The 17,534-nt window shown below is 32.4% G+C and overlaps 1 protein-coding gene across 3 annotated transcripts in view; it reads right to left on the bottom strand.

Moving 5' to 3' along the window:
* Stag1 (STAG1 cohesin complex component) overlaps positions 1-17,534 on the bottom strand; it is a 360,527-nt gene that overhangs the window by 236,567 nt on the left and 106,426 nt on the right. For 2 of the 3 annotated variants that reach the window (XM_046431593.2, XM_058574788.1), the window contains exons 2-3: positions 5,428-5,676; positions 3,911-4,075 (exon numbers count right to left, since the gene is read on the bottom strand). Coding sequence is in view for 2 of the 3 variants with exons in the window: in XM_058574788.1 (XP_058430771.1) it covers positions 3,911-3,916 (6 nt within the window). In the remaining variant the exon portion in view is untranslated. The remainder of the gene's footprint in view (positions 1-3,910; positions 4,076-5,427; positions 5,677-17,534) is intronic. The other variant, XM_046431592.2, reaches the window with a different exon arrangement.

The raw sequence follows: 17,534 nt of genomic DNA, 5'->3' as shown, positions 1-17,534 counted from the left end.
CTCACACATGTTAGACAAGCTCTCTACCACTGAGCCAGCACCCCAGCCCCTATTTTCACTTTTTTAGCTCAAGACTCCTTAGAACAAACATTAGATATAGGGAAATTTGTCTAGAAATTTTGCCTTTTTGTTTTGTTTTGTTTAAGTTGTAGATGGACACAATACCTTTGTTTTATTAGTGCCTCATGTGTGCTAGTACACTGAGCCACAGCTCCAGCCCTATCTAGACATTTTTCTAAAACTACTTCTTCAAAAGTGGTTGTCTCTTTAATTCCCTCTGATCTCTTCCTCCGCCCTATTTTGAAACCATCTAATCATACCAAAGTCTCTAAACAGCTCTTAGGTATTTTCTAACATTTTTCTTACTCTGGGTACTTTCTAAATGAATGCTTAATGAAAGTTAATTCCTGAGTTCTCCTTTTGAAGGCATCTAATGTAGTATTTTTCTTTAATAAAATTAACCTCTTGAATTTTATGATTCAAAAATTTATTTTCAACTTTCAAGACTGATCAATTTTCAAATCTGTCCCTTCTTGTTTCATTTATGCCCTATTTTTTAATTAGAATTGCTTCTTTCATTCTGCTAGTATTTTATTTTATTATTCATCACCCTTCATCTAGTTTGCTGTTGTTGTTGTAGGTGGACACAATACCTTTATGTTATTTTTTTATATATGGTGCTAAGGATCAAACCCAGGGCCTCACGCATTCGAGGCCAAGTGTACCACTGAGCCACAACCCCAGCCCACATCTAATGTTTTTATTACCTGTTCCTACTAGGCTTGCCATTGCAGATTCAGATTAAACAATATGGGCTTAGATCTTCCTTTCTTAAAATAACAATGGAAATTTTTACCCTGACACCACATTACCAGACATTTCAATCAAGGGTTTCTTATGAGGACTATGTCTGTCTTCTCTCTTCCATCATCCTTTGATTTCTTAAAAATGGGAATTTAATATGAATTATAATCCAAACTAAGACCCTTTTGAATACTTAAGGATTCTATATTAATAAGTAACTAAATGGGGGCTGGGGCTGTAGCTCAGTGGTAAAGCGCTTACCTAGCATGTGTGAGGCACTAGGTTTGATCCTCAGCACCACATGAAAAAAATTAATAAGTGAAATGAAGGCATTCTGTCCATCTACAACTACAAAAAAATTTTTTTTAAATAAAAAATAACTGCATGCACAATAAATATAAAAAGAATATCAAGGACAACTTGAAATTTATAGTCACCATAAATATAAGCCTTCGCATTAGTTATCAGTGGCTTTCTTTAGCTTCCTTTTCAGGGATGGAAACTAATATTAGGCTATGGCTTCATGAAATAAGTCTGAGTCTATTCCACTATTCTTCATAATGCAATTTTAACAAACAAGTACCAAATTCTTGGCTGTAAGAATGTGCTTCTCTATTCTAAGTAAAATCCTGAACATCATTTTGTAGTTTTCTTCTATATAAACCACAGAAATACTTGCTTTATTTCTGAATATATTGATATCTGTTTGTCTTCTCTTTTTAATATTTAACTAAAATATCATTTTATCTTGTCAGGATGTAATAAACAGTGAAATTGCTGTGCCACTGTCAATGGAACACACTTGTATGTTTTTTAAATGTGAATTCCCTTTGTGCTCAGCAACAACTTTATTAGAAAATTATTAAGTGAAAAACGATATTATATAAGTTTTTAGATTAATGTGACTATACCTAGTAAGGAAAAATATAACATTAATAATAAAACACAAAATTTTTTTTAAAAAAAAGGTTTAGAGTAGACTTCAAAAGATGAATAGTTAAAAAAAAAAAAGTAGGTTAAAACCAAATTATGGAAGCCTCTAGAGTCCTAATTATTAATTCTTATCTGTCAGAAAATATGGCTCAAAGATTTTAAGTAAAAGAATTACAGTATCAAACAGTTTTCTTAGGGAAAAGTAATCAGGATGAAGAATAGAACATGTGGATAAAAAAAATAATTTATATTGGTCAGTATTTTGTTTCATATACAGATGATAAAATTTTATTCATATTAGAAGTTGATGTTACCCCTTTTTAAATAAACCCTGCTTTATATACTTACAAAAATGTTAGCATTCAATTTAAATAGAATATGCATTAAAATTATCATTACAATATGTAACTATCTGGTACAATAAAGCTTCACATAAAAGTGAAAATAAAATATTAAAATGGAATTATTAAAATTGTAGATAAAAACCCTTTATCTTTCTGTTACTTGTGTTTCTACATAAAGGTGAGAAGCAATAAAGTTAATCTCAAAAAATAATATTTCTGTAGCTTACCAATGTTTCTATTAAAATATAATGATAAAATTTTCAAGCTTAATGCCTAAAGATCACTTCATCTCTTTTTAAATTATACATATGTAATTCACAAGATTGTCACCCTTTGTTTTAAATAACTGGGAATTCAGTATTTACCATTTAGAATCATGCCACTACTTCATGAGATCATATATAAAAATCATATACATAAATCTCTCAGCATATAAATTCCAAGACTCTTGTACACATCAATTTGACAACATACTAATAATAATAATAAACACTAAGCTCCTTTACGGACTGAAAATGAAATACAGATTAAATTTTTTTTTAACTAATGAAAACCTGTGTTAGTGCCACAAGTAATTATTGTTTCATAAATTACCTAAATGACTGTCACACTTACTGGGAAAATGAAATAAAACAGTCAATTATCAGATAGATTTAACATAACATCAATCTTTGGTGACCAAAAAGTGCAAATTAAAATAGTGAAATACCAACTTTCATATTATTAGGTAATTTTAAAATACAAAATATGCAATTGCTAGCACTAGTATAAATGTGGGCATTCTGTTACACTTCTAGTGAAAGGTAAACTAGATTAAATCCTTGGAGAGGAATAGGGTATTTTTGTATTATACTGTTTAAAAAAAAAAAAAAGAAAGAAAGAAAGAAAACCGTTAGCTGAGCATGGTGGTGCATGCTTATCAGGAGACTGAGGCTAGAGGATCCCACCTTCTAGGCCAGCCTCAACAACGTGGTAAGACCCTGTCTCAACATTAAAATGAAAAGGGACAGAGACATAGCTCAGTGGTAAAGCACTTGCCTAGCATGTGCAAAGCTCTGTGTTCAAGCCCTATTTCTTCTACAAGACAAAACAAAATAAACCCACTACACTTTAATCAAATAATTTCACTTCCATTATTTAAAATGAAAAGATACATAGAATATGTATGAATAATAATATGTATGAATACATGAATAATGACTAATAATTTTGATAACAGTGAAGAATATAATATATACTCAAGGAATATATAATGATATACTCAAGGAATCGTCAAAACAATTTTGGTTTATGATTATAATGAATTACTAAGAAGCTAATAAAATAATGCTCTTACAAAATACTTAAGATATCTCTTGAGTAAATGAGAAGAGATAAAAGAGTAAAAAAGGTTATAAAAGATCACCCTTTCTTTTGTCAATTACTCTGCAATAAAATCACATCTAAAAACTGTAACAAGGCAATAAAAATCCTCTGTTGTATCTCCTATTAATACTGGTCAACATATTGAACACAATCTAAGGAATATGTTACTATTCAACAAAATGTCTTTCCCGATGCTCTTTACAAACCAAACCAAATCAAAAACCTTACAGAATAAAATATATGGTTTCATGACAATCAAGGTATAGGGGCTGAAGATATAGTTCAGTGGAAGAGTGTCCTGAGCAAGTATATGACCCTGGGTTCAATCTGTAGAATCCCCAGGGGAAAAAAAAAATTAAAGTATATAAAGTGTCAATATGTACACCAAGACATTCCACATAGGTTATTTACTATCTCTTTTTATGCATGAAACAAAAAGCAAACAAAAAACACTTTAAATTTACCTGCATTGCACTTTTCCCCAGTTTCACCACTTCAAATAATGTGACAGGCTCCCCTTCACCATTCTGTTGAGGATGCCCATTAGCTCTTCCACGGCCTGTTCCTCTCACTCCAGCTTCAATTCTGCTCTTCTCTCCTGGAGATTTTCGAGGTTTCTTATTTGTAGACTAAATTAAAAGATTTTTAAAAATGACATTAAATGCAGGCTTACTTTTCACTTTATAAAAGAAAAATTAAACATACTGTCAATCACTGGTGGTTTAAAAAGTGCAAAAAAAAAGCTTTACATATTGCTTTCAACAAAAATATAGTGTAAACAATCAAACCTAAGTTTATACATACGAGGTATGAAAACAAAGTTTAAAAACTAATTAGATATGATATAAAACAATAATATTTTAACCATGCATACTCTTGACATGTCCTTCATTATGCCATCCTCTGCCTCAGAAATCTTGTTCAATAAAATACTTCTGAGAAATACCATTTATTCAACTCTTCCCTATTGTGAAGTACTCAAATATTTCTTAGTCATACAATAAATACAGAATGAACATATTTGCAACTATTTTAGGTACTGGGAATACAATAATAAAAAAAAAAAAGAAATGTTCTTGCCTTGATGAAGTTTACATTTTTTAATTAACATACCATCCCCTGTCCCCAATTATTTCTTAAGTTAATACTAGTTACACCCTATCTATGTCTCATCTTTAGAGTCAAGGGTAATTTGGGAAAACAGTTTGTGGTCATTTCATCCAGTTCTATAAATTCTATTCATTTCTATCTATATTAATTGCATGGTTGGTGCTTCACCATCAACGACATCAACATTGCTAAATGCAATAGAGATTCTTAAAACGATCTTTAACATTCGACATGATTTTCTTCCTTATCTTTCAGATACCTTTTCGTTCCATGTACCATATTTTTTACCTGTTAGTGTTACCCAGAGGTCTTTCCCAAGCATCTTTTCTTCTCAATCATAATATTTTCTTTTGAGTAACTTAATTCATTCTTACTATAGCCGTGTTCCAATTATCTAATGTCCCTTGTCTCCAAATCCACCCTTATTTGTCTTGTTTTGTAATTCTGGATTTGGACCCTGGAAACATTACTTTTATACCATCTACTGCAGTATCAGGCTTTAAAAATAGAGGGCACTGGAGGAACACTACAAAAGATAAGATGGAGGGCTTCTATTCCTGGTTACAGTACCTGCTCCCTGTATTTGATTATTACTGTGTTCCTCAGTAGTACTCTCTTCATTTCTCTTAACAGTTTATGGCCCTAAAACCAATATTGTGGGTGGGTGAATACATATTAGGTCATTTGATTATTGTTTAAATTAATTTTATTCCAAGGTCAGTTTTAGATTTACAAAAAAAATTATGAAAATAGCACAGGAAATTACCATATATCTGACATCTAGTTACCCCTATTATTAACAACTTGTATTTGTATAGTATGTCTGGTACAAATAATAAATCAATATTGATATGCTAATAAAAATGTATACCCTTTATTCAGGTTTTCTTATTTTTTGTCTAATGACCATTTTATGCCCTAGAAGTCCATCCAAGACACCATATTATATTCAGTCATCATGTCTTTACTCGAGCTTCTCTTTTCTGGGAAAGTTTCTTAGCTTTTCTTGTTTTTTTGATGACTTCAGCAGTTCTAAGGAATACCAATCAGGTATTTTCCAAAAGATCCTTCACTTGGACTTGACAAGCATTTTTAATTATTACTAGACTAGGATTATGACCTTGGGGGAAGAAGACAGAAAAAGTAAGGCGTCATTTTTATCATCTCATATTAAGGATGCATTAACTTAACATTAAATAACATACATTATTAACATGACATATCATTGTTGATGCTGAAATTAATCAGTTGTCTGTTGTAGCCTTAGATAGGTTTCTCCACTATAAAGTAACTTTTCCTCCCTTTATCTTACTGTACCCTTTGGAATAAAATTACTACACATAGTTTACAGTTAAGGGGTAAGAAATTAAGCTGTACTTCCTTGAAAGTCAGTTTACATAAAATTATTTTACGTTCTTCCACATCTGTTTTCACCCATTTATTTGATCATTTAAATCAATACGGACTCATCAACATTTACTTTCTACTTTGGGATATAGTCTCATATCATTTTACTTTTTTTATTTTTTATTTTTAGGTGGACACAATATCTTTTATTTTATTTTTATGTAGTGCTGATAATCTAACCCAGTGCCTCAAGCATGCTAGGCGAGCGTGCTACCACTTGAGCCACATCCCCAGCCCCATTTTACTTTGTTTTTAAAATTTTTTCAAGCTTGGTCATTTCAGTTGAGTGTCCATTTGATATTTCCCTATCACTGTGTGTGTGTGTGTGGGGGGGGGGTTATTTTGTTTTTTAATCTTTGAATACTTAAGGCACCTAAAAGTTGCTGGACTCTCACCTTGTATATTTCCTAGCCCAATCCTAAAATTAACCAATACTACAAAAAGACATGGTTCCTTTTACTAGAGAATGATATTAGAGATGAAAATCTGCAACACCAGGTTTGGCCTTTTGCTACTGAGGTGTCTTTGCTTCTAGGCCCTGAGATGGACAGAACAAGGAAATACATGTCCAGCATATTACAGATAACAAAATACATTCACTGTATTATAAAGCTATACAGGCTCTGACAAATGCATAGTGTTCTGTATTCATAATTATGGTATCACAATTGAGAGTTCTACCACCTTAAAAACCCCATATGCTAGCTAGGCAGGGTGTAATCCTATAATTCCCCTGTAATCACAAATTTGAGGCCTGCCTAGGCAAGACCCTGCCTCAAATAAAACTTAAACTTTACCCATTCAACCCATCCCCTTGCCACTACAAAAACAAAAACAAAACTTTGGCTCAGGTGAAGAATGCTTAGCATGTAAAAGGTCCTGATTTTGATCCCCAACTCTTTAAAAAAATTAAAAAACCATGAATTAATGAATCTATCTTAATAATCTTAGTAACCTAGACAGTAACCAGTTTCTAGAGTTCTATTCTACCATTATCAGCACTATCCTTGAATCTAGACCATTAGGTGGGAACCCCAAAACAGGCTGTCATACCAACTACATGCTAGCTCTAGCATAGGTGTAGTGCAATACAGACCCCTAAAAATTAACTAATCCTACAAGACATAGTTTCCCTCATGGAACATGAACAATGTAACTCCCTCTCCCCCCAAATATTATAACTTAGGAAATTATTCCATTAACAAGAAGATATCTGCCTCAACTTTGTGGGGATGTCTAATTTCTATGTATTGTCTCATACATTTCACTTATTCTACCTTATGAAATTCATGTTTAAGAGAAAGTGCTAATTATATATTACTCCCAAATATGCATAGCCTGAATTTAATCAGGAAGAAACAAAAGAATTGAGGAGCATTATAAAATGCCTTTGCTTATATTTTTCAAAAATATCAAGATGATAAAAATCAGAGATCGAACAAGAAACTACTGAAGATAGCAGACATTAAACATAATAAATCTTTAATGTATTTGGTTAGGTCCTGGACTAGAAAAATAGATGTAAAGACATTCTGAAACAACTACAAAGCTATGTGTATAGCTATTAATTAGATAATAATATTCTGTAAATATTAAATTTCCTGGTTTTGATAATTATATAATACTTACATAAGAGAATTTCCTTTCCTTGTTCTTAGAAAATACACCATGAACTATAGGGATTATGGATCATGATATCTGCAACTTATTTCAAATAGATCAGAAACCTTTGATCCTTACCGCACACTACATACAAAATAAACTCAAAAGAGATCTAGACCTACATGTAATAGCAGAAAAAACAAGGGAAACTGAACTTAGCAACAATTTCTTAAATACAAAAGCACAATCTATAAATAAAAATAATCAACAACTTCAGTCTTAATCAAAATTAAAGACTTTAAACACAGAAAAGCAATTGCTTCAGAATCATTGTTTTTAAAGAATCATCTTTCCCCCACTGAATTAAGACTCTTTATCATAAATCAGCTGACATATGTGTCTCTGTACTCTCTCACACAGATCTGTCATTGTGCCAATACCAATTTACCTTCATTACTGTAGCTTTACAGTAAGATTTAAAATCTAGTAGTGAAAGTCTTCCAGATTTGCACTTCTTCCTTATTGCTTTACCTCTGTTTAGAGACACTGCATTTCTGTGGACATTTCAGAATGATCAATTTTCAAAAAAAAAAAAATAATAATAATAATGGTGAAACCGATTTGGATTACAAATATATACAGAAACTTTCTCAGAGCAGTTTGAGAAAAAAACTGACAATGTAAAAACAGCTATAAAACTTACCAAAAGGTACTTGATAACATTTAACATCAGAAAAATACCAATGCAAACAAAAATGAGACACCACACTATGCCCATCAGAAAGGTTAAAATAGTGCTACATGGATTCCAATGTTTATGACAGCACAATTCCCAATAGTCAGGTTATGAAACCAGGTATTCAACAGAGGATAAAGAAAATGTAACATACATACACAATATAGTTCTACTCAATCATAAAGAAGAATGAAATTATGTCATTTGATGGTAAACTAGAGAACATGCTAAGCAAAATAAGCCAGACTCACAGTCAAAGGTAACACATTTTCTCTTTTTTGAAGAGAAAAAAGCTAAAGGGGGAAAAAAAAAAAGAATGAAAGCAGGAAATTTTATGAAAATGGTAGAGTAAAAGTAGTAGATAGAGGAAAAGGAAGGAAGGAGGGAAAGGTGAAGAACTGGGGAATAAAGCCTAACAAATTATGCTATATGCTTATATATGAACATATCACACTGAGTCTTACTTTATGTACAATTATAATGTAGCAATGGAAAATATATAAATAAGTAGACGGAAGACCAGAACAAAAGAGGAAGAGGGATGGAAAGGGTAGAGGGAGAGTAGAGGGAAGTACCAGGAGATGAACTGGAACAAAATATGTCATATGTACATATGAATATGTCTCAATAAACCTCACTATTGTGTATAATTATAAGGTACTTGAAACCTAATAATAATAATAAACAAAGGCTAAAATAGAAATGACTGATGAAATCAACTGTTGGTTAAAAAAAAGGAACAAATGGACTTCCTCTATATTGCTGGCAGGATACAAATATAATCATTTTGGGGAAATGTTTAGAAGTGCTCAATTAATTTACACATACATATATCCTTTGAATCATTAATTCTATTCCTCAGGATATATATGAACAAAATGCCTACTAATATACATGTAAAGAATTGTACAAAAGGGGCTGGGATTGTGGCTCAGCAGTAGAGCGCTTGCCTAGCATGGGCGGGACCTTGGTTAGATCCTCAGCACCACATAAAAATAAAGGCACTGTGTTGTGTCCATCTAGACCTAAAAAATAAATATTTTTTTAAAAAAAGAATTGTACAAAAATGTTTATAGTATCTTTTTTGCATAATAACCAAAAACTGAAAAAATAATGTCCATAACAGTAGAAAAACTAAATAAAAAGGAGTATTTTGTACAATGGAACACTGGGAAGCATTTAAAAAGATCATATAACTAAGAACACAAAGTTTCCTGTACAAACTAATGAATCAAAGTTATCTAAATAAAATATCATAAATACATTTGCATAAAGTTCAAAAGCATGGAGAACTAGTCTTGGAAAAGGCAGAATAGCAGGTACACCTAGAAAAAATAGACTGAAAAGGGCATATGGATGCTTTTTCTAGAGCACCAGAAGTGGTCCACAATTGAACCTTGGTATCGGTGAGGGATTTTAGTATCAGTTTATATTCAATTCCTTTATATGGGGTAGTATTTGTATATATACTTTAAATGATCTCAATATTAATTATAATGCCAAATACAATGTAAGTAGTTTCTATACTATATTTTTTCCAAATACTTTCAATCTTTAGACAGAGTCCTCAGATACAGAGTGCCAACAACTGAATATATTGATTGCAATTATGTGGAATTGTGTAGAGTAAAAAGTACTAGCACTTAATGCACATTTAAATTTTATATACTTTATGTAAAAATACAAACTCAAAAAACTCCTACAGATCCAAGTCATCTAACACCTCCAATCATCATCACAAAGAATATGCTGCAGGGGTACACACCTGTAACTCCACCAACTTAGGAGGTTGAGCCAGGAGAACTCCAACTTCAAGACCAGCCTCAGCAATTGAGACCCTGTCTCAAAATTTCAAAATAATAATAATAATAATTTAAAAGAATAAATGAGCTGGGGATGTAGCTTGGTGGTAAAGTGTCCTTGGTTGAATACCCTGCAAACCCCACCCCCCAATAAAAGCCTTGGCATATCTGTGGATTAAAAGGATGATTTGAAACAAAGGCATTTTCTGATTTAGTTGGTTGTACTAAGATTGTGTTGCAGAGTGTCTTTAGGGTGGGTATCACATCTTCATCTGGGGTGGGGGGAGGAAGAGGGAGGGGAGGGGAAAGGGAAAGGGGAGAGAGAGGAGGACCTATGTGTATACCTTCAGCAAAAAATGCAGCAGACCTTACTTAAGAAACAGTTCAATTACTAAGTTTAAATATTTCACCCAATACACTGAATTGTTTGTACTTCATGTTTCATTTGTTCATTTTATTTATTCAGCACATATGTATTTAGAAGGAGAAAGAAAGGATTAAACACTCAGCAAAGCTAGGCATGGTGGCACATGCCTATAATCTGAGATAATTGAGAGGATGAGGCAGGAGGATCACAAATTCAAGGGCAACCATAGTGAGAACCTGCCTCAAAATAAAATTTAAAAAGAAAAATTTTGTGATAATAAATGTGATTCAGCAACTTCCTAGTGAGTCTAGGCAAATGATTTAATTCTCCTGTACCCATTTTATTCATCTGTTTTATGGGAAAAGTAGTATCTATATACTGATAGGAGACTTGTAAAAATTATATAAATAGTGACTGACATACAATACATGCTCAGAACATGTTGGTTATTGGGATTTTTACAGAATAGTTAAACAGTGTTTTAAGAATTTGGGAATACTTTAAAACTAAATATATTGATCCTCATGAACTTTACATCTCAGTAAAAAAGGGCAGGATACCTAATTTTGGAAAGGTTGATGGAGCAGTTTTCACATAAAATATCTGATGATGATAGTTTATCACCTTAAAGCTTTCAAAGATACCAGGTGCAGTAGTTCATGCCTGCAATCCCAGCTACTCAGGAGGGTGAGGCAGGATAATTACCAGTTTTAGGCCAGCCTTAGCAACTTAATGGAACCAGTCTCAAAAACTAAATTAAATTACATAAATACATAGGGGTAGATGTAACTCACTGGTAAAGGGTCCCTGGGTTCAATCATCACCATGAGGGATAATTTACTTTCAAAGTTGTCATGATTTCACTGTTGCTTTCAGACCACAAAGCAATGTGTTATACAGACTATTAAACAAATCAAACCATAATCTTGTTTTTAATTTCTAAATAAAAGCAAATATATATAAAAGCTCCAAGAATACTAGAAGAACTGTTGTATATCCTTCACTGAGATTCCACAGTTATCATATCTTGTTGCCCTACCTCTTAAACAATTTTTTTTCCTGAACCACTGAAAGATGTAGATAATGATAAACACCCTAAAGACACTCTGCAACACAATCTTAGTACAACCAGCTAAATCAGAAAATGCCTTTGTTTCAAATCATCCATTTAATCCACAGATGCCAAAGAAATTTATCACAATGTCTTTTACAAAAAAATGATCCACACTAAGATCACATATACTTAGATGTCACCTTTCTTTATTTTTTCTCAATATGGAATAATATATCTATCTTCTTTAACTCATGACCTTGATATTTTTTGAATGGTGGCCAATTATCTTGTGGACTGTTCCTCAATTTAGTCTGAGTTTCTCCAAGATTAGATTTCACTTATGTATTTTCAGCAAGAATATCAGAGAAATAGCAGTCCATTCTTCTATGTGCATCCTTTATCAGAAAAGACATGATGCAATCAGCCTAATCACCATCTTTTTGGGGGGATACTGGAGGTTGAACCCAGAGGCACTTAACCCCCTGAGCCACAGACCCAGTCCTTTTTACTTTTTATTTCAAGACAGGTTCTTACTAAGTTGCTAAGGATGGTTTGAACTTATGATTCTTTTTCCCTCAGCCACTGGAGCTGCTGGGATTATAGGCATGCACCATCATCCACGTTAATTTTAACATCTTGGTTAAAGAAGCATAGGCCTGATTCCTCTGACATGAAGTTACTCTTTCTCACTTTGTAATTTTACAAGTATTTTGTGAGATGATAAGAATAAAACTTGTAAATACATACCATCAGATCATTCATCTACTTGTTTTTGGATCCATCTGGTGTTTCCTGAATAACCTATTATTATGATGGCTAACAAATGGAGATAGAATTTCTAATTCCATCCATCTTTCTACTTTTATTACTTGGCATTCCCCTTACGTATTTCAATATGGACCAGGAGTTCTTACTTTATTCAATGGATTACAGTCTATTTTTATTCTCAATTTTCCCCAGAAGAGTCTTCTTCAAACTGGCTTCTATGTTACTTTGAGTAAGCCTCATCATTTGTTGAGCACATTCTTTATTTCTATTACTTTTAGTAGTGTCTGTCTCATATACACACACCAACACACACTTGCACAAGCACGCATGCAAATGTATTGCCACTGTATCCATCTACATATATAGAAAACCTTAAGTCCACTGTTGATGCCAATATTAATCCAATACCAAGTTCGTTCTAGCTTTTTCCAGATTTGAATCCCCTTTTCCAACACTAAATACTTCCATTAATGGAATAGCTTCCATTAATCCATTAATCTCAACATACTTATGGGCTCAATAATTTCATATATGATCAATTTTCTGATCCTCAAGGGATATCTCTCACTATGTAGTCAACCAGGCCAGAAACCTTTAATAAACAGTTTTAAAATGGAAGATAAAAGAAAACAACAATCTTTCATCAATAATTTTTTTCTTAAAAAATTTTTTTCTTAAAAGATAAGTACAAACAGAAAAGCAGATAAATTAAAAATGTCCACTTGATGTTATCTTTAATCATTTAAAGGATTCCATAAAAGGATTTTAAAAGACAAGAGTCCATAAAACAAGACAGCACTTTTCTTGATATTTCAAATTTTAAAGCCAGTTCTAAGAAATTTACTGTCTAGAAACACTTCTGTGAGTATTCCAATCCCCAATGTTACCTTACTCACTCATTCCACAAAATATAATTTACTAGAAAATATTTTATCATTCATTGAACACTTTTATTTCTTTATTCATCACATAGTTACTATGTATCAGACACATAAAAAAGTTAATCTTTCTACCTGGCACCACAAGGCTTTCAAAGAACTTGTAGTAATTAAGATGTATGGTTCAGCATCCTAATACAATTTTGTAAATTAGTGGTGAAAAAGAAACAGTTGTGCTTATTGTATACTATAAACAATAGAGTAAGTAAAATGTCTTCAGCCCACAGGGCTACTAATACAGAAATTAGACTTCACTGCTGCAGCTAATTTCAAAGGATACAATGAGGGGGAAAAAAATGGTAATGACACTCTTAATGAAAATAAAATTGAAATATCTGAAACAAATCCTTCCCTGCAACATATTAAGTAACAAATTTCACAGAAAATATTATGTATGCTTAGAAAGTCACAAGTCTAAACAATCTTCCATGCATCTTTAGGCAGTACAGAACTGTGAAGGAAGAAATAAAAGACAACTCTAGAAAATGGAAATATCTCCCATGCTTATAGGTGGGCAGAATTGATATTGCTAAAATGGCCATAACACCAAAACCCACACAGACTGAATGCAATTCCACCATGAAAGTATCAATGACATTCTTCACAGAACTAGAAAACAACAGTCCTCGAATTCCTTTGAAAAGAAAAGAATAAGCTGGGCGCAGTGATGCATGCATGTAATCCCAGCAGTTCAGGAGACTTAGGCAGGACACTGTGAATTCAAAGCCAGCCTCCACAACTTAGTGAGGCCCTAAGCAACTTAAGACCCTTTCTCAAAATATAAAAACGGTTAGAGATGGGGCTCAGTATTTGAATGTCCCTGGGTTTTATCCTTAGTACAAAAAAAAAAAAAAAAAAGACCCAGAAGAGCCAAAGCAATCCCAAACAAGATTGATGTTGGTGCATCAAAATATTTGCTTCTCAAATTATACTACAGTCATAGTAACAAAAACAGCAATGGTGCTGGCATCAAAAAAGACATGAAGACCAACAGGATAGAAGACAGACACGAAGACAAATCCACAGAGTCATCAGATACTCGACAAGGTGCCAAAAATATATGGTAAAGATAGTCTTTTAAACAAACAATGCTGGGAAAACTGGCTATCCATATATAGAAGAACAAAACTAGATTACTGTTTCTCACCCTGCACAAAAGTCAACTCCAAGTAGATCAAAGGCCTAGGAATTAAGCCAGAAACATGAAACTGGAGGGAACAGGCTCAACACTACACCACATCAGAGCAGACACTGACTTCCTTAACAAGAACCCTACAGCTCAAAAAAACCAAGAACCAATAAGTGGGACAGCAGGAAACTTAAAAGCTTGAGCACAGCAAAGAAAACAATTATGACTGTGAAGAAAGAGCTTCACAGAATGAGAGAGGATCTCTGCCAGCTGCTTATTCAAAAGGGTAAGAACTCAAAACACTTAACAACAGTAAAACAAATAACCTTATCTGACTTTATTCATAAACTATGAATGTGTATTTTTAAAACCCTTTTATCCAAATAAGGTAAATTAATATATTTGGAACAGTTTACTAGAAAATGGTTATATACATATAATTAAAAGATTAAGATATGCAGATAAACAGGTACAGAAAAAAAATAATCTGGGGCTGGGGCTGGGGCTGAGGCTGGGCTCAGCGGTAGCGCACTTGCCTGGCATGTTGAGGCACTGGGTTTGATTCTCAGCACCACATATAAAGGTCTACAACAACTAAAAAATAAAACTAAAAAATTTTTAAAAATCTGTAAGAAAATACCTTTCATGGAACTTTGCTTTAAGATAAGTGCTGAAAGGATTTAAGAAGGCAAAGATTATTTTTGGTATTGGTAACCAGGGAAAGTTCCACACACACATACACACACACAAAAAGACCTACAAGTTGAGACTTACTTGTTTCATAAAATAGTAATACTAGTACTATAAGATAAGCACAGACAGAACTTAGAAAAAATAAACTCAAGAAAGAAAAAAAAATATCATGAACAAGTGTTGGAAGTAGGAAAGCAAAAGCCATAAATAAAAGGACAAGAGATGAATCCTATTGGTTATGAATCAAGAAATACAGCAAAACATTACATTGTAAGGTAGTTAAAATTAAAAAGCACTGCTTGCCATTTGAACAGGTAAAAACAGACCAACAAGACAGCATTAAAAAACAAAATAGACTGAATTAGAAGAATAATAGTAGACAGGTAACAATGCAAATTCTAATAAAATGAGACCTAAATACAGGAACTTGGGAAATATAAATATGGGAGATAGGTAAGTAAATGAGATATGACATTTCATTAGATTTAAGAAAGTAACTCAGGGAGGGTCAGAAAATTGAATAGTGACTCAGGTTTTAATTCTGTGTTCCCGGGAGAAGTGTGGTGGTCCTTAACAAACAAACAAACAAATAAATAAGTGGGTGGAAGGAAGTCTAGCACTAATTAACTAGTCAGAAGGAAAAGTGAAAAATTAAGAAAAAGTCAATAAAACTAGTTTGACAGAAGGAAAAGAGACATAAATTCAACTGACAAATATAAATTCAAATGCACACAGACTTAAAGCTATAAAATTATTCTGTAGAATTTTTGTTTCTTTGAAAAATAAAAATGCAAAGTATAGTGCAGGAAATGTTAAATTTCACGAAACATAAATAACAAATATTTTAAAAAGTATTGAAAGCTTTACCACTTAAAAATTAGCAAAGATTCACAATCTCTGTAAAGGTAAAATGGGGAATGCCATATGTATTGCTCTATGATGGTAAATAATACACATCAAAATCTTTAGAAAGGGCTAGGAATGTAGATCCTTGGTAAAGCATTTGCCTAGCATGCAGGCCATGAGTTCAAGCCTCAGCACCACAAAAAGAGTAAAAGAAAAAAGGTTAGGAAAATAGGGGATACCTTTTTGACTACCCAACTCCACCTTTAGGAATTTTAAACAAAACCAACGGCTTTACAGCTAAATTGATTTGTAAAATAGTTTTTGTTAGCATGGTTTAGAATAGTGAACAATAAGGACTTAATTAATTATGGTACTTCTCTCTAGCCATTAAAACTAATTTAAATATGAAATTTACAATATTCTAAATGAAAGCCTTATTTTATGATACAATTATTATAAATAAAATCATCTGTTAACCTATATCATACTCATTGTTTATATTTGTCTATTTACACATATAGAAGGAGAATTTTTTTTTTAAACTGCATCTTTTTATTTACCTCTCCTACTCAAGACTATGCCAATCTGAAAGTTGAATAATGTTGAAGATACAAAAGTACTGGTCCTCATGTAATTAGGACAAAGGGAACAAAATCCTTAATAAAACACAAGAGCAGGGACATTTAAGATGAGTTAGTTATATAGAAGTACTGACATACATGAAAACTAAAAGCAACACGAAACCACTGAATCCAAAGTTAGAAAAAATTTAATGTTTTTCTTTTCTTTTAGGCATCATTAGGGCAAGTAGCAAAATCTGAATGAGATCAGTATAGGATCAGTGTTATGTCAATACCGTTGTCCTCATTTTCATAACTGTACTATCATGATTACGTAGAAGAATGTTTTTGATTTCTACGAAATTCACACTAAAGTATTAAAGTAAAATAGCACTATGTCTTTAAAACAGTTCAAAAATAATAAGGACATAACATTTTAATACACTATATAGATGTATTTACCCAGATGTGTGTACACAGAGAGAAAGAGTTGTACACAAGTACAGGCACAAAAAAACCAATAATTTGATAAAGCAAATGTAAAAAAAAAAAAATGCTAACTTTTGGACAATCTGTACAGAGTGTCTGGAAATTCTTAGAATATGTGTGTAAAATTATTTTAAAATAAAAGCCCTTTAAAACACCAGGGGAAGAAAAAAGTGCTGATTTACTCATTTACTCAATAAATATTTACTAAGCACTTAATAAAGGTCAGAAACTAGTAAATAAATCACACAGAAAAAAAAAATCAGTGCCATTGTCAGGCGTGCCTTCTAGTTGAAGGAGACAGACAATAAGGAAATTAAGTAACATGTACACAGTTGATCCTCCCTATCCAATACTGGATTCAACCAATCAATAACTGAAAATATGTTGTGGCTGATATATAGGATGTAGTTAGGTCTTCAATGGTTACATATTTACTGAACATGTACAGACTTTTCCCCTTGAACATTATTCTCTGAACAAAAGAGTGTAATAACCCTTTAAATAGCATTTATTGAATTAGGTATTATAAATTAATCTATAGATGATATCAAGCATAAGGAAATCTATATGTCGTTTATATGTAATAC

This window comes from Marmota monax, unplaced genomic scaffold (genome assembly GCF_021218885.2).
Source record: "Marmota monax isolate L192 unplaced genomic scaffold, Marmota_monax_Labrador192_F-V1.1 WCK01_AAM20220418_F8-fsc00022, whole genome shotgun sequence".
NCBI lineage: Eukaryota > Metazoa > Chordata > Mammalia > Rodentia > Sciuridae > Marmota > Marmota monax.
The sequence above is the reverse complement of the archived record's forward strand: the minus strand, read 5'-3'. Positions and strand labels throughout refer to the sequence as shown.